This window comes from Ichthyophthirius multifiliis (genome assembly GCF_000220395.1).
Source record: "Ichthyophthirius multifiliis unplaced genomic scaffold scaff_1120509251147, whole genome shotgun sequence".
NCBI classification, from domain to species: Eukaryota; Ciliophora; class Oligohymenophorea; order Hymenostomatida; genus Ichthyophthirius; species Ichthyophthirius multifiliis.
Window position 1 is genome coordinate 1 of NW_004086159.1, and position 18,454 is coordinate 18,454.

Here is an 18,454-nt window from a genome sequence, read left to right on the forward strand (position 1 = left end):
CATACATTATACGAAGTTACCCCAACCCCAACCCCAACCCCAACCCCAACCCCAACCCCAACCCCAACCCCAACCCCAACCCCAACCCCAACCTAAATACAAACCCCAAATCAAACTCCTATATAAACCAAAACCCGATATCAACCATACATTCATATATAATTACAATTATCAAATTTTTATTATAATTATTTTTAATTAAGTTTTAATCTATATTTTTTAATTAATTATATAATATTTTTTGTTAAATTAATTTATTAATATCTTTTTTTAAAATTTAATTTTATAATGAATATTTTATTTTTTTCATTAATATTATTTAAATTTAATTTATATAAATATATGTTCTGATCTAAAATTTAATATAAAAATTTTAATATTTATAAATGCAAAAAATCAATTAATTATATTTTATTTAAAAATATATAAATTTTTTATTAAAAACAAATTTTATTTTTAAAAATATAATTAATAAAAGAAATTTTATTATTTATAATTTAAATATTTTTTATTTAAAGTTTCTTATTTTAAACATTTTTTTTTATATAAATAAAAATACTGTGTATTTTTGTTTATTCATAAACAAAAAATATACAAACAAAAATAAATATAAATTAAAATATAAAAAATATAATCAATTTTATTATTATAATTATTTATTAAAAAATCCATTATTAATTTATCTTAATTCTTTTATGTTACCACATTCTATAATATTCCCATTATCCAAAACAACGATTCTATCAAATTTATCAATATTTTCAAGTCTATGTGTTATTACAATTAAAGTTTTATTTTCTGATAGTTTAAATAGTTAATCATGTATTTCTTAGTCTGTTTAAGGATCCATATTTGATGTAGCCTCATCTAAGCATATAATATCAGTATCTCTTAAAACAATTCTTAAAAAATTAATAATTTATTTTTATCCATTAGATAAATTCTTACCTCCATCTTCGATAACAAAATTTAAATCATTACCTACTTATTCATTATCTTCTTGATTTTACTTTTATTAATCTTATCTATTAATCCTTAAATTAGTTGAATCCATTTTTTGTTGAATCTCTTCTTTTAATAAAGATCCACTAGGGTCTAAATTATCCTTTAAAGTGTTATTATAAAGGAAGCCAAATTAGGGAATAATAGACATTTTTTATCTTAGATCTTTCAATGAAAAAAGTTTTATGTTTTTGTTTTCAATAAAAACATTTCCAAATTAAAACGGATAAAGACCGAAAATTATATTCAGAATAGAAGTTTTACCAGAACCTGTTCTCCCACAAAAAGCTATTTTTTCTCCTTTTTTTATTTTTAAATTGATATTTTTTAAAGCAAAATGGACATCTTTTGAATCTTTATTAAAATTTTCGACATTAATAATATCATCATAAGTAATATATAAATCTTTAAATATAATACTATAATTTTCTTGTTTTTCTTCATCACTTAATTCCTCAATCAAATTATCATTATTTTAATTGGTTTCATTTACTTTTTCTGTTTTATTTTTAAAATATTAAACTATCCTTTCCGCACTAATAAGGTTTTACTCTAAAGAAGCCTAAAAGTAAAGTAGCTCAGAAAATCCTCCAGAAAACAGTATAGAATATGCCAAACACATAGCAATTATATTATAATCAACACTTATATCGAAATAAATAATAACTAGACATGTTCCACAAACGAATATATAAATAATATTTGAAGTAATTAAAACTCTCACCAAAAGCCATAATTGCATAGCTCTAGTTACCAAAGTTGAATTAATATAATCTTCTAATTTTTAAAGATAATCCTTCATCATATAATTTTATTAATTAAAAGATCTTGTAATTATTAATCCGCTACAATTTTCATTAATTATAGTCATTAATTTTCCATTATTGACCTAACTTAATCTTTTTAATTCTCTGTTTGAAAATCTAAAAAGATAAAAGAAATAATACATAATACAAACACAAAAAACAAAAGGAATAGCTATCCATGGAAAGTTAATTAAAATACCCAAAGGATAAATAGAAACTAGAATTAATTGGTAAAAAAACTAATTGAATGTGAAAGGGATACCATCATCTATTTATTATATATCACTTGAAATTCTATTAATTATTCTTCCAGAAGGATTCATATCAAAAAAGCTCATTTTGCTAAAAATAATTTTTTTATTTAATTTTTAAAACATTCTAAAACTACTTATTAAATTAACTACTATAAATAACAAACTATTAAATAAATTAAAAATCAAATTTAATCCAATTAAAAAGAAAAAAATTCTACTGAAATCATTATCAAATAACTCATTCAATTTTTTAAAAAAGTAAGAATGATATTCTTTAGAAACATAGTCTTTAAGCCAAAAATCAATGAGCATTTAACTTGATTAACTTGCAATAAAGGATATTAAAAATATGAAAAATATAAAATAGTTCATTGATTTTAAGTATTGCCTAATTGTCAACCATTTAATTCCTCCTAATTCTATTTCTTCCTCATTTTAAAAGTTTTCATCTTCATCTTTTACCTCTTTATTTTACTAAATTTTTTGTTTTTCAAAAGATTTTATATCTTTGATGATTTAAATTTATTCATTATTATCATTATTTTTTTCCTCATTTTAATCATAACAGATAATTTTTTGTTGTTATTATTTTTCATATTATTATTTTTCTATTTCATTTTAAATACTATTAGTAATAAATTCTTCAATCAAATTTTAGTTTTGAACAATTTAAGCATTTTAAATGTATATAATTTAATTTATGAACTGCCTATCTTTTAGAATTCCGTAATGACTAGTAGCAAAAATCACAGTTTTTTTTAATTTTTTTATTAATAATCCAATTATTGCTTTTTAATATATTTTTTCAGCAACATGGGCATCTAAGCTGCTAAAAATATCATCAAATATATAAATATCTCTATTCGAATATATAGCCCTACAAATACAAATTCTTTATTTTTAACCTCCACTCAAATTATTTCCTCCCGAAGATAGTATTTTTTCGTCTTTTTTTGTGAAATAGCTAAAATCAATATGTAGATCACATACTTCAACACATTAATTATACCAATCTTGATCAAAATATTGTCCAAATAAAATATTTTCTTTTATTGTCTTAGCTTAAAGCCAATGGTTTTAAGACACATAAGCTAATGTTCCATTAATTTAAATTTTATAATTTAAATTTTATAGCTTTTCTTAATCTTAATTTTTTTAAAAAGATAAAAGCGAAGATTAATCATTTTTTCTTTTTTAGCTTTTTGAATCCATTTCATTTAAAATACAATTTAATAAAGCACTTTTTCCGCAACCAATTTATCCAATTACAATATTCAATGTATTTTAAAAAACAACTAAATTGTCTACATTTAAGATAAACTCATTATTATTATTAGTTAATTCATTTTCATTATTTTAGTTATTTAAAAGCTAATCTTTTATTTCTTCTTTTTTTTCAATACTAATTTCTAATTCTTAATTTTAATTCTCTTCTTTTTATTTTAAAAATCTATTTGGCCAAGTAAACTATAAATTATTAATTTAAACAGAAACTTTACTAAATTAAGTAGAAATAGAATTTTAATCATTTTCATAATTAAAGTTTACTCTATTATTATTATTTTCAAAAGTTATTATATTATTCATATTAATTTCCCTTTAATTCAAATATCTTTAAATTCTATCATAAGAGACTTTTATTTTAAAAAAAAATCCTAAAGCCCAGGGAATAATTGCTAACGGAAAAGTTAATTACCCGAAAAGCGCAATAATAGTAAATACATTAAAATCTTATAATTTATTGTCTCCTTTATTATTATATTATGTTAGCAAAATGCATAATATTATATAACTTATAGACCCCCAAAAAATATTAAATATACCTTATAGAATTTTCGCGAAAACAATAAATTTAAATTCTACTCCTCTTAATTAAAATATTTTTTTCTAAAAAATTTCTTCCCAACATAAATATTTAATACTTTTAATTCCTTCAATTACATCTTTGCTTACAGAAACTCGTGCATCTTTCGCTTCATATACTTTTCCATAGCAATACATACTAAATGTTGAAATTAACAAATTTAAGAAAAAAGCACCTAAAATAATGTATAGACCCAAAAACATTAAATTACCAACTTTATAATATAATATACTCAAAGTCATTGCTAATCTTAACAATGCAACTATAAATGTTAAAAAAATCCAAAAAAAAGTAAGACATTCTCCTACATCGACAGTAATTAAATTATTAATATCAGGCAATTGGCTTTCTTACTCTTTTGATTACTTGCTTTTTTTTATTTCTTCTTCTTTTTCATTATTTTTTTCTTTTTTTTTACCTTATTAATTCTCTTTATTTTCGGAATCATTTGTAAATATCTAAGTTTTAAAAGATTTTTTAAAAAGAAGGTATTAAAGAGTTGCTTATATAGATTAACTCCATTTTTATTCCATCCAATCGAATTATGTATAAAGTATATTTTAAATAATATAACTAATAATCAAGCTAGCTATTAGTAAATTTATATATTTTTTTTCCCAATCTTATTTTAAAGCATCTGTTAATTTATCAAGTGTAAATACTTATAAAATATTTAAAAAAGCTTAAAGAATATTATATAATAATCCAACTATTAAAGGTTTAAATGTCATGTGAAAAGAAATTCTAAAAAGATTAAAATTTTAAGGGTTGGTAAAGTATTAATTATTATTTTAAATGTATTTTTCTACTTTTTTTATTACAAAGCAAACTTAACTACTTTTTGGTTAATAAGTTTATATGTCTGTATTTAATACCCTTTTTTAACCATTTAAATTTTTAATGTACATTATTAATTTAGTTAAATTAGAAAATATTAAATTTGGATTTTTTAGGTTCTCTTTTTCTTTAGGCAGAATTTCGTTTAAATTTAATTTTTTATTTGATATTAGATTTTATTTGTCGCTCATTTTTTAATTTTATTAGATTTTTAAAATTTAAATAAATTTTTTATTTAAAATAAAATAAATATATTTTACTTTATTTCTATAAATTTTTCAAGAAAAATATATAAAACAGTATATATATTTATATTTTAAAATTGTTTGCAAACATTTTAATATATTCTAATACAGAAAGAATATATATATATTGTAAATAATGTAACGAAAGTTTTTTATTTTAAAAATTATTTTTTTAATATTTAAATTTATTTAATATATATTATGTTTTGTTGTCGGTAAAACTATGTTGAAAACACATAGTCCCTTTCGTTATATACTTAGGTATGGCTTGAGAAGTCTAAATCTTGATAGGCCTTTTTTTTAAAAAAAATATCTCTTATATAAAATCATATTAATTAGAAAGAATAATATAAAATATTTTATATGTTTCTTTTTAGCTATAATAATAGATATTTTGATTATTAATTAAAATGTATTAATAGTTTTGTTTATTAATTAAAATCAATTGAAAATACTAAATTTAAAATAAAAGAAACATGTAAAAATAAAAATATTAACATTATTGAATAAAAAAATATTATTATGTATGAATATAAAATAAAACTTATTGTATTTTTAATAGAAATTATATTTTTAAATTCTTTTAATTTTCATAATTTTATTATAAATATAATTAACTTTATGTTATTATAAATATTGTTTATTAGTTTTAAAAATAATGAAATTTTATGTAATATCTTTTTTTTTTTTTTTGCAAAAATTTTTAATTAAAATTTTTTAAAAATCTAACTAATTTATATATATTTATTTTATCTTTAATATTAAAAAGAAAATATTAATTATTTAATAATATCAAAAAAATAAACAATTATAATTATAATTAATAAAAATCTTATCTTTAAATTTTTTTTTAAAAAAAGAGTAAATGTTTAATTTTTTTTAAAACGCTTAGATTCAAAATAACATTCCTAAATACAGTGTTTCTGATTTTACTTTCCGTTTAAAAAAATTAGAAAAGCTATGCATAAAGGAAAACTTGGATGGATTCTTATTAATAAATGGCCCTGATTCTCGTGAAAATACAGAATATTTGAAATTAACAAATTGGCTTTTATTAGGTTATTCGGGTTTAGAAATAGAAGAAAACGAATATTTAAACTCAATATATAATGAAATAATAATTTTAATAAAAAAAGGTTCCGTCCATATTTATTTAGAACCAGAATGCTAAGAGTAATTATAAAACTTCATATATAGCATACCAAATGTGGATATATTATGCCCTAATTAAGAATAATATGAAGATAAAGACGAACTTGAATTATTAAAAGTGACATATTTTTTCAAAATAATGAAAGATGTAAAACGTGTTGGAATTCTTTTAGGAAAAAAAGATAAAGGAAAATTACAAGGGATTGAAAAATGGCCACTTGTATAATCTTATGGTTTATAAGGTAAATAATATTAAATAAAAAATATTTATAATTAAAAAAATAGAATTAGGAGTAGGATTTTTTTCTTTAAATCATGAAATTATAGATTTGGCATAAAGAATTAATTAAATTTATAAAAATTTTGACAAATTTTATGTTTCTAAATTAATTTTTGATGTTTCTCAAAGATTAGTATAAATAGTTAAATATATTTTTTAATTTTTTTTAAAAAAAAGACTGGTCATTTTATAGCAGCTACAGGTTAATTAGGAGACACAAAAATACATAAAAGATAATTAATTACTGAAGCTTTTTTAGGTGAAATATTTAAAAGTACACAAGAAATAGAAGAGTTTTCTAAATGCATTTAAAATAGGTAAAAGGAAGAATATCCATTACCGAAGTCTGGATTTCTTTTTGGAAAAAACACAAATGATAAATTAAAAAATGATGAAAATTAAAAATTAAATGAAATTAAATATAACGAAAATTCCTCTTCCTTTCATTTTATTATCGAAAATTATGATTTGAGAACTAATTTGAGAGCATGTCGAACTTATTTTTTGAAAAAAAATGTACAATCTGAAAAAAATTTGATAATAATAAGTAATGATGAAGATGTTCATATAGATTATTAAATTGAAAATTGTGAAAATGTTAATTTTAAAGATGAAGAGTATATAATTAATCTTTATTTAGGATTGGTAGTAGGCTTTAATGAAGTCATGTAATATATAACGAAAGATTATAAAAATTTAACTGAAGAGTATGTTCACAATTATATTGAAAATAAAATAAATAGAGTTTTTAATGGATTTAATACAAGTGAAAAATAAAATACTCTTTAAGTTAATATTACTTTAAAAGCTTTTAATGCCTTTGGTGAAAATGTACCTATTGATATTAAAGATACAATTACTTTTAAATTGACTCCTTATTTTTTTCTACTTAGAATTTCATTAAGCAACATTTAAAGGTAAATACATAATCTTTTTTTTATTTATATTTATTTTGATATATAAAAAGCTTAATTTATTAAAATGTAAACCTTGGATCAATTGTTTTTGGGGAATCTTTTATTTTATAAGAAGGATGTTATTTAATCTTAACAAAAAATATTCCTTATTTCGATTTTTGGAACACTTCTAATGAATATTCGATTAAAATTGAAAAAATGAAAAAGCGTGTAATTTTAGATCAATTAGGTGTTCAATTAACAAGTAAAAAAAAAATTAAAAACAAAAATTAAAAAAAAAAAAAGATGAATTTAATAAAAACAGAATATTTATAAATAGTGGAAAACTCTCAAATTACGGATTTGATATTCCGATAATAGAAAGTGCTTATGTATTACATGAAAAAGGCCTTAGAATTAATTCTGAAAAAATAGGATGGTTTATTATTTTTTTTAACAAAATGTAATAACTTAAAATCACCTAAAACACATAAAATACATGGCTAATATTCAATATGGACTAAAATATTTGTTTAAATGCATTAAATAAACATTAAATAGCTTTAGAATTTACAGGAAATGCATTATAAGAAGTCTTTTTTAAAATAAAAAATTATTTTGATAATAGTAATATTAAATATGAATATATAACTGATATTCCTGCTATTTTCTAAGAATCTAATTTAGCTTAGAGAGAGATTTTAAAAGAGAATAAAAAATAACTTATTCAAATGAATTCTATTTAAAATGAAAAATTCTTAATTGAATACTTAGATAGTAAATAATTAATGATTTTAAACAATATGAAGGACTTAAAGTTAGTTACATTTAAAAACATGTACGAATAACTATAGAGTTAACCTAAAAATTTTGAAAAAATAGGAGTCATTGTAATTAATGGGCCTTATTGCTCAGGAAAAAGAAAATTTTGTGAAAATTTGAGTAGATTTGGTGGAGAAACTTGCATTAGAATACACACTTTTAAATTGGAAATAAATGAATTTAATGAAGAAATTAATGAAAAGTTTTTTTTGACAAATTTCTTGAGATTTTCAAGTGAAAAAAAAATTTAAAAAAGTGATATTATTTTAATGTGTATCCCTTATTTTTTAAGTACTAAAATTCTACTCGAATATTTTACTAAAAGTGAAAAAATAGAAAATAATTTTTATATTAGAAATGTTATTTCGAAAATAAATTTGAATAACTTTTACCAAAATTCAAATAAAAATTTAATCCCAAACTTAATATCTTATTGTATTGAAGGTTATACATAATATATTATGTTAGATACATATAATAATTATGATGATGATGTAAATAAAGCGAATAAATTAATAAAAAATATAGTCCCAAATGCTTCCATATTCAAAATTATGAACAATATTCTTAATCCAGGTCTTGCTAAAGATTTAATTTATTCAAACAATTTTATGACTGAAGGAAATATATTAAGTAGGTATAAAAACTAAGTATACTTAGATTGCCTTTTTGATAGAAAAGTTATTTTTGTACCTTTTAAACTACCATTAATTAGAGAAAAGATGAGAGATTTATTTTTTATAAAAATTATGAAAGAATAAGAGTAGGTTTTAGCTGATTTTAGTCAAGCATAGAAGCATATTTAAGTTTTTTAACAAGAAAATATGCAAACAAAAGATCCTTTAATGAAAGAAATAATTAAACTTAAACGTATTTAATTTATATTTATTTATAACAAAAGTTAAAATATAAAAAATAGAAAAGGTTGAAATATAGAATGTAATTAGTGACAAAAATGCAACCAAAATCGATTTTATTTAAGGAATAGTTAGATATGAAGGAAAGTTATAGGATGGAATCGAAGAAATTACTATAAATAGCAATTATTTTATAGAAAGGACTATGAAAGGAATTAAATGCGAAAATATAATTGAAAAAATAAACAATAAAGAATATAAGAATATTAAATATAATGGCTTAAAATCAGATTAAAATTTTGGATTTTTATTTGGGGGAAAAAACTTAAATAAATAACTTATATATGATTTGTTAAAAAAAGTTTGTAAAGAACCATAGTAAATAGAATTTAGAACTGAAAAAGATTTGACTAAAGAAGAAATTAAACAAATTCAGTTTGAAAATAGAGGATAATTACTTGAATTTGGTTAGTTTTACGATGGATAATTTTGGAGAAATGATTAAGGGATGATTTTGGAAGAACATCCTCAAAAATAAGTACTTATTTAAAAATTTTTAGATTAAGAAAAAGAAGAAAGAATTAAATTTAATACTTTATAACTTCAAGAATGGAACGAATGGAGAAGTGTATATGATAAAATTCTCTTTTGAATTATTTTAATATAAATAAAAAATTATCATTTTATTAAAATTATAAATATTTCCATTATAAAAACTATTTGAAATTCAATACTTATTTTTTTTTAAAAAAATGTTTATTATTTTGAACATACATGTAAAAAAAAATAGCTTAAGGAATAATTTTAATATTAACTATATTTTTTAAAATTATACTTTTATTTGAAACATTTTTTACAATTTTGTTAAATAGAATTTAAGATTATAATATTATAGATTTATAACTTTTAAGATTAAATTGTTAGCAAAAAAATTTTAAAATAAGCATTTTTATTTTTTATGAATATTAATTATATAAATTTATTTTAATTTTAGTAATCATCTTTACTTATTTATTTTATCAAGAAATTAACATATACCTTAAATTCTAATAATAATCTAATTTTCTTATAAAGTTTTACAATTATTTATTATAGCCTAATTTTACTGCTAATTATCTTTATTATTTTAACTATTTTAAATATTATATTATTAAAATTATTTTTCATTTTCAGATTTTGTTTATAGGTTCTATTAATTTAAATTTGATTAAATATTTTCTTAATTTTATTGTTAAATTAAGTTATTTTAATTATCTTATAGTTATATATTTTAAGTAAATTTTTAATTATTCTAAGCATTTTTTTATAAATAACTATACTTTTTGCTTTTTAAAAGTAACTACTTTTTTTTTTCTTCCTATTTTATTTTTTAAAAAATTAAAATATATAATTACTTTCATTTTTTCTTCTTAATTTTTTTTTTCTTTATTTTCCAGAGCATATTTATCTGCTCTTGATTTTATTAATTCTTAAAATTATTTTATTTTTCATCTTTTTGCTGCTATCTTAATTATGCTTTTTCATACTCTTATATGGCTAAATTCTATCTTATATTTAATTTATTTTACACGAACATATTTATAAATTTACATTAGCATTTTCGATTTATACTTCAGTTTAAGATTTAATGCATTATGTTTTAAGAAACGAAAGAGATTAATTAGCTTATACATTAATATTTTATATCAAATATTTTACTTTTAATTAATCTTCAATCATTTTTTTATAATTAATAATAATATTTTTTAGAAAATATTATAATTTAAATTTAAATAATAAATAAATATTAAATTTTATATATATAAATAATATCTTATATTTAATATATATTATATTTTATTTTTTTTATAATTATTCATTGAATTTAATTTAAAGTAATTATTTATTTCAATTTTTAGAAATTGTTTTAGTATTGTTAAAGTCTTCAAAACTAATATAAGATTAGCATAGTTTAATTGTATCACCAATTACATTATCTTTTATGTCTTTAAGAAAATTATTCGGACATTATATACTTAAATCATCAATATTACAAAACACATTATTTTCTTAAATATCTTAAAATATTTAGCAAGTTAAATTTTACTATAGATAAATTATAAAACAGTTTATACAAAATTAATGACCACATTTTAATTTTATTATGCTAGGTTAGCCTTTTTGATTGCAATAATCTTTTAAAAAGTCATATATATGATAGTTTTCTAAATCTTCTAGTTTTAATATCTATTTTGTTTGCATTAAATGGTAATCAATTTAGCTTTTTATTAAAACATCTTTTATATTTTCATAAATATCCTAATATTTAAAATCATAATTATTAACTAATTATAATGGTAAATCATTTTATATATCTTAATTATGGTTATTAAATTCGTCACCATTTAAGAATAAATTATTTTTTTCTTATAAAAGTTATACATTATTTTCATTTAAATTATTAGTTTAATTAACATTTATATTTAGAGATAAACTACCTTCTATATCAACTTTTTAATTACTCGTCATTTTTGAAAAAACCTATTAAATTATATAATTTTATCAATTAATTAATTATATAAATAAACATATTATATATTTTGTTTTTATAAAAAGAATAATACAAAATAAAAGAGTTATAATCAATTTAACAAAATAAAATAAAAATAATTATTTTTTTTATTTAATAAGAATTAAAAATATATGTTTATTTGAATAGATTCTATTATCTTAAATATACAATTTTTTTTATATTATTTTTTACTTTAGATAATATAAACAATATAATTAATATTTAAAGTAATTTTTATTGACTTTATAAAATTAAATGCTTTATTTAATATATATTTAAAAAAAAAAAAAAAAAATTATTTAAATAAATATTTTTATTTAAATTTAATAATATAACATTTTATTTAAAATCTCATATTTTAATAAAATACATATATTATAATTAATCTATGAGTGAGAATTAAGATTATTTAATTGCAGATAACTAAAACTAAAATTATTCCAATTAATTTGAAGAAAATAATAATTTACAATAAGAAAATTTCGAATAAGACGAAGCATTTGAAAATAACATTTAATAAAATTAAAATAATATTGAAGATGAATAGGAAAAAGAAGATGATTTTCCTGAATATGCGAATGAATAAAATAAAAGGCTTAATGAAATTGTAATAAAAAATAAAAAATATATAACCTTCATTTTAATTTAACAATAAAAAAAAAAGAGATTAATAAAAAAAGAAACTTAATAAAAGACATTCAAAATAAAATAGAAGAAAAATCTGAAAGAACAAAAGTATTACAAGAACACTTAAAAAATGTACAATAAGAATTACTTTCGACCTAAAAATTAGTAAATAAAAAATTATTACCAAAAAATTCAACTAAACAAAAAATAAGATTGATGAAAAAAATAAAGAAATAGAAACAGAAGATCATATGAAATAAATAACTGAAAGATAAATAGGAAGAATATAAAGCGAATTAAAAATTTTAGAAAAGCGAACAATTGAATAGTAAGAGAAACTAAATGATGTCCAAAACCAAATTTTTAGAGGAAATGAAAAAATGGACTAATTCAAATTAGAAATGAATTGGAATTAGGAAGAGTTAGAATAATGGGCACTCGCCGCTCGCCAAAAAGAAGAAGATAATTTAACTTTAGAAAAATATAAACGTGCAGACGAAGTTAAAATAAAGGAACTTAATTTGGCTATTGAAAAACTTACACAAGGAGTTGGATAAAAACAACAAGAATTAGAGAAAGAAATAACTGAAACCTAAGCTGCTCAAATAGAACTTGATAAAACAGCAGATGAATTCAAAAAATAGCATAACGAAAGACATAAACTATTTTTATAATGGCAAGAAGTAACTGAAATTATTTCAAAAAGAGATATTGCTATAAGAAATGAAGGAGAAAACTTTGCCCGAATCAAAATGGAGATTAAAGAAAATAAAGACGGACTTGATGAAAAAAAGACGATATTAAAAGAATCTGTAGATAACAATAAAAAAATTTAAATGGCGAACGAATTTTAAGAAAGGGTAAATATTCAAAAAATTTAAGATAATAAAAATCTTGATGAAATTCTTATTGAAAAAAAAGCTGAAGTTGAAATTTTAAAAAATCAAGTAAGTGCATTTGCTTAGAGTTTGTAATAAAAAAGAAATAAAATTTCAATTTTGAATCAAGAACTTTTATCTAAAAAGTAAAGGCTTAATATTGCTTAGAAAAAGTATTAAAATAATTAGGTTAAAATCAAGAATGAATAATTAATGGCTTAAGTTTATGAAAACAATAGGAATTTAGCCGAATAAAAATATAAGTAATTAGATAAGGAAAAAAATGAACTCTAAAGAGAAATCAAAACTCAAAAAGATACACTGTTTAAAAATAGTTAAGAACTGTTCAAGCTTAGGGAGTAAGAAGCTAACTCTTATGGAGAAATTTAAGGAAATATGGCCGCCTGTAGAAATTTGTAGGCACATATTTCGAAATTAAATTAAGAATTCTAAAGATAATAAGAACTTTTATATAATGCTGAGTACTAAATTTAGTTAATGGAAAGAAAAGTAGCAAGAGCCAAAGGTGAACGTACTTTGGAAGAAAAAAAAGATCTAGAAAATGAAATTGAATAGGCGGAAAAATACTTCAATGAAGTTTAGGGAAATAATAAAGAATTAGTTGAATCTCTAAAAAAACTTGATGATGAAATAAGAACTATTAAGAAAAGAGTAATTTTTTTATTTTTTTATTTTTTTATTTATTTATTTTTAATTTTTTTTAAGTTGGAATCTATTGAATAAGAAAATAAAAAATACTCATGTTTAATTGAAGAATTAATTCTTGAAAATGATATGACATATTAAGATTTGAATAAAATTATTAAATAAAAAGAAGAAGTTCTAGTATAACATGATACCATGAAATTAGAAATTAAAAAAATTCAAGAATATTTAAATGGAGCTACTGATAACGTTTTTGATTTAGAAAATTAAGTTTATTAAATTGAAATGAGGTATTTTTTTAAATAAAAAATTGAATATACTTTTGTTTGTTTGTTAAAAAATTAAAAAAGTATGCAAGAAAGAGAAAAAGAAATATAAGTTCATAAAGATGTTTTAATGACTGAACATAAATCTTCAGAAGAAGAAAGACATAAAATTGCAGTTGAATTAGCAGAAAGAAAAAACAAAGTTAAAAATCTCAAAATAAAATACGAGTCTCTGGTATAAAGAAATTAAGGGGCTAATGGATAAATAGATAATGTACATGAACATTCTTAAGCTTATTATGTAATTAAAGCTGCTTAAGAAAGAGAAGAATTACAAAGGAAAGGAGATGAACTAAATGGTTAACAATATTTATAAAATATTTATTTTATATTAATAATTAGCAAAAATACTTAAAAGTGAAAAAGAATTAAAAGCCTTAGATAATACTTTAAATCATTTAAAAAACAGGAATTCCAAATATAGAGATAGCTTTTTAAACAAAGTATTAAATTATTTATTTTCTTTAAAAAATAAAATAAAAACAAAAGGGAGTAACATCTCAGGATAAAGAACAACTTGAAGCTTTAGAAGAATAATGTAGAGCTGCTTCTTAAAATTTATTTAAAAAAAGAGATGCTTTATAGAAAATATAAAAAGAATATGAAGAAGACATAAGAAGATTACAAGAATATTAAAATAAAGTATTTTATTTAATATTTTTTATTTAACAATAAATAGATGTAAATTTTAACTTAAAAATAATAATAAACGAAATAAATGATGAATAAATATGAAAAAGATATTGAAGAATAATATCAAAAAATTTAAAGAGCACAATAAGGTTATGACAGATCTTTATAAAAAACCTAATAAAAAGGTATTGATATATAGAATTAAAATAATCCTCATATTATTTAGCTTAATCATGATGTTGAGGTTAATAAAACAAAAATACTTATTTCTAGTTTATAGTATTATAAATAAATAAAAAAATGTTTTATTAAAAAATTAAAAAAGTACACTTTCTTAAGATATACCTGAATTAAGTGCAATTATAGATTAAGTTTTGAAAGAAAAAAAGCTTACTTTACCTTCGAAGCCTCCTTCTTCTATAGATATAAACTCTTAGCAATCAATAAAATCTGGTAGATCAATAAATTCAGGTAATTTTAATATTTTTAAATTTTAAATTTATTATTTAAACAAACGAAAAAGCCTAATCAAACAGAAGAATGTGAAAAAATATAATTTAATAATTATTTCTATTAAAATAATATAACAATCAAATTATATGTATTATTTTTATTTATAGAATAAAATAAACTAATAAATAAAATGTTTTCATTCATTTTAATTGAACATTTTAAAGTTCATCATTTAAAATTTTTAATCATTAATTTTATTTACTTCTTATGAATACAAATAATAGGGTAAAGTCCTTTTTTTATCACCTTAAATTTAAATTCTAGGATAATTTTAAACAAACCTACTTTTTGAAAACAAAGGTGAAAGATAAAGTTACTTAAAAATTCGATTTTCTATTCTAATAACATTTAAGTTGCTTTAATTTTTATTTAATTTATAAGTTAATTTTAACGGAATTTTCTAATTGTTTTATTTATCTATGATATTTCTTGGAATTTTAAAATTAAAATCGCTAGCTATATTTAATTTATATTCCGAAGCTGTATTTTTACCTTACAATATTTTGCTTTTATAAAAGCTTTTGTTTGTTTAAGCTGGTTTCTATTCTTATTCGAAAATGTATTTTTTTAATTCCTTTACAGGTTGGAGACTATTTATTATTTATAGGAAACTTTTACAAACATTTTAATTAAGGGCGAAGCTTTGATCTTATTTTTTACCTTCATATACTCTTTTTAAATTTTATTTTATTTTTGCCTTTATATCATCTTTTTAAACTAACTTGTCTTCTTTTTAAAGGCCTTTATAATTCTTTTCATATTCTTTAAAAATAATATCACAAAAAATTCGAATTATTTCCCTTTTTTGTACAATCAAATATTACTATTCCAAATTATCGCTATTAGTAAGTCTTTTTTCAGCTTCTAATTCAAGTTTCTTAATTTACATTTCTGCGGAAATATAGTTTTTATTTCTTGGCTAATGTTTAATTTTGTATACATTCATCAAAAATATATTTTTTTAATCATCCTCGAGCCATTCCGTTTTCATTCGAGTAATTTTTGTATTGTAGCACAATTCAATGAAATGAAAAATTTTAAAACACATATATTTTACATAATTACTTTATTACCTTTTCATTAATTTTTCTTCGAATTCAATTTCAACTTCAGGCTTTATGTAGTCAGATGAAGCTTAAGAAATTTCGCCATTTAAAATTTAAACGTCTATAAGTGCCCTATTGAACAAAATATCAGACTAATCGACTTCATATCGATATTTATATTTAATATATTCATATCTTTTCTTTGTTTTGATATAATTTTATATATAAAATATTGTATTCCATATAGGATCGATTTTCCTCTTCATCATAACGTTAAGAAATTCATATTCATTTAAAATTCGATAAAATTATTAATAATAAGTGTTTTGGTTCTGAGTTATAGGTTAATTAGGATTATTATTAATATTGTTATTATTTAAAATATTATTATTATTAATGCTATTAACTTTTAAATTTTTATTTATTAATATTGGTTCCATTTCATATCTTATTAAAACAGCTTCTTTAGTATCTCTTTCTTTTGCAATTTCAGAACCATTTTATTCTTAATTATTTTGATTAATATTATTATTAATTGTTTTTGCCTTCGATCGGCCTTATTTTCTTTCTTCTTATAAGTCTCCTTATTATCTATATTTTAGCCTTTTTTTATTCATAAATTTTCGTAGTTCTTATTAATTCAAGCTTTCTTTATTTCTAATATATTTTAATGTTTTATCTTTTTATGTGTATACTATAAATTTTGCTTCGCCCTATTAAAAAGCAATCGTTTCAGGAACAAATATTCTTAATGTTCTCATATTTTTTTTAGTTGGACTTAACCTAGATAATATAAAAATTAAATCTTTTTCTAAAGGTTTGTCTTATTCATATACATATTCTTATCTATATTACTTTTTTTTGTCATTTATTATATTTAAATGCTCTTCAATACTAGAATCATCATAATTGTAATTGAAGTTATTCACATCTAATCTATTTATTTTTTTTGATTATATTAAAAAGAGAATTAATTAAATGTAAAAAAAATTACCTTTTGTTTTCTCTCTAACACAAACTACATTCGCACATATTTTATTACTTTAATTTTTACTCATGTTTTAATTGTTTTTCGTTTTTTGTCGTCTCTTAATACTCTTTTAACTAAAAATCTATTTCTGATTCACTCATTTTATCATCTTCATAAATAAAATCTATATTATCTGATTAATTTCGAGATATGTTGCTTATATTATTCATTTTAATTTTTAATAATAAAAAAAATATAAAAAAAAAAAAATTGAAATAATTATTTTAATTAATTCTTAAATATTATAGAATCGTTTTAGTTTTTTTATTTAAAAATAAAAATGGCATATTAATAATATTTATAAACACATATGTTTAGTAATAGAATTTTTATTATATAATAAAAAAAATGTGAATTTTAGAATATATGAACATTATATTTCAGATTGTTTTGACTTTTGAATTCGTTCGATTTTTTTGTTTGATATTAATTTATACTTTAAACTGTATAAAAAAGTAATTAATTTAATTAACTTTTTTAAATATACTAAATATAAATATTAATAATATATTTAAAATATGTATTTTTTAAATCTAAACATTAATAATAAGTTTTTACATTCATTTTTATTTATCTATTAAATTGGTAAATATTTTTCTTTTTCTTCTAATAATCTCTTAAAAACATAATATTAAATAATTTAAAAATATTTACTTTATATTAAATATAAAAAATTTAAATTATCTAAAAATATTATTTTTAATAATTTATTTTAAAACTTGAAACTTTCTAAATTTATGCTAATTGTTTTTTGGAGTTTATATAAAAAAGATACTTGCTTAGTTTTATTTAGGCTTTTTTAATAAATATTATAATAAGCATAGCCTAATTATTGAATATACCGAGATAAATTAATAAACACATGCAATTATTGTAATTATTACTATATTTGTAATTTTATTCTATAGAAGTTAAATTTTAGGATTTAATTTTAATCTAGGCCTATTGTGCATATACTTTTACATCATATTTTATTTAAAATTTATATATGATTTTATTTCAGAGATTACTAGGGGCTTGCTTTGTTTCTTTCATTATTATGCTACTTAAATGTATAAGATAATAGTAAATTATATTTATATTTAAAAATAGTAATTTTTAAAATTATAAATGTTTAGTATATGGCGTAATTTCGGGCAGGTTTTAATTTAAACTTGTCAAGGGAAAAA

The 18,454-nt window shown here is 19.0% G+C and overlaps 3 protein-coding genes across 3 annotated transcripts, besides 12 other annotated features; 2 read left to right on the forward strand and 1 right to left on the reverse strand. All coding sequences in view use genetic code 6, as the record gives it.

Moving 5' to 3' along the window:
* The first annotated feature begins 18 nt into the window (after positions 1 to 18).
* Positions 19 to 93: a microsatellite.
* Positions 94 to 221: 128 nt separating this feature from the next.
* Positions 222 to 290: a microsatellite.
* Positions 291 to 427: 137 nt separating this feature from the next.
* Positions 428 to 463: a microsatellite.
* A 171-nt stretch (positions 464 to 634) lies between these two features.
* On the reverse strand, positions 635 to 4,459 carry IMG5_149230 (hypothetical protein; the record flags this gene model as incomplete). Its single annotated transcript, XM_004030928.1, has 3 exons — positions 635 to 2,526; positions 2,629 to 3,366; positions 3,562 to 4,459. The coding sequence occupies 3 exons, from the start codon at positions 4,457 to 4,459 to the stop codon at positions 635 to 637; spliced, it is 3,528 nt and encodes a 1,175-aa protein (XP_004030976.1).
* Positions 2,645 to 2,675: a microsatellite.
* Positions 3,166 to 3,195: a microsatellite.
* Positions 4,460 to 5,873: 1,414 nt separating the features above from the next.
* IMG5_149240 (hypothetical protein) lies at positions 5,874 to 9,667 on the forward strand (the record flags this gene model as incomplete). The annotated part of the gene is made up of 6 exons (XM_004030929.1): positions 5,874 to 6,402; positions 6,452 to 6,573; positions 6,618 to 7,357; positions 7,408 to 7,586; positions 7,643 to 8,941; positions 9,060 to 9,667. 6 exons carry the CDS (start codon positions 5,874 to 5,876, stop codon positions 9,665 to 9,667), a joined length of 3,477 nt encoding a protein of 1,158 aa, XP_004030977.1.
* Positions 6,812 to 6,860: a microsatellite.
* Positions 7,604 to 7,639: a microsatellite.
* A 1,105-nt stretch (positions 9,668 to 10,772) lies between the features above and the next one.
* Positions 10,773 to 10,845: a microsatellite.
* A 1,109-nt stretch (positions 10,846 to 11,954) lies between these two features.
* Positions 11,955 to 15,501, forward strand: IMG5_149250 (hypothetical protein; the record flags this gene model as incomplete). Its single annotated transcript, XM_004030930.1, has 10 exons — positions 11,955 to 12,173; positions 12,233 to 12,358; positions 12,406 to 13,743; positions 13,798 to 14,027; positions 14,088 to 14,362; positions 14,406 to 14,506; positions 14,553 to 14,705; positions 14,743 to 14,975; positions 15,022 to 15,167; positions 15,434 to 15,501. 10 exons carry the CDS (start codon positions 11,955 to 11,957, stop codon positions 15,499 to 15,501), a joined length of 2,889 nt encoding a protein of 962 aa, XP_004030978.1.
* Positions 12,223 to 12,259: a microsatellite.
* Positions 13,747 to 13,793: a microsatellite.
* Positions 15,136 to 15,170: a microsatellite.
* Positions 15,502 to 16,608: 1,107 nt separating the features above from the next.
* Positions 16,609 to 16,651: a microsatellite.
* Positions 16,652 to 18,454: the final 1,803 nt, after the last annotated feature.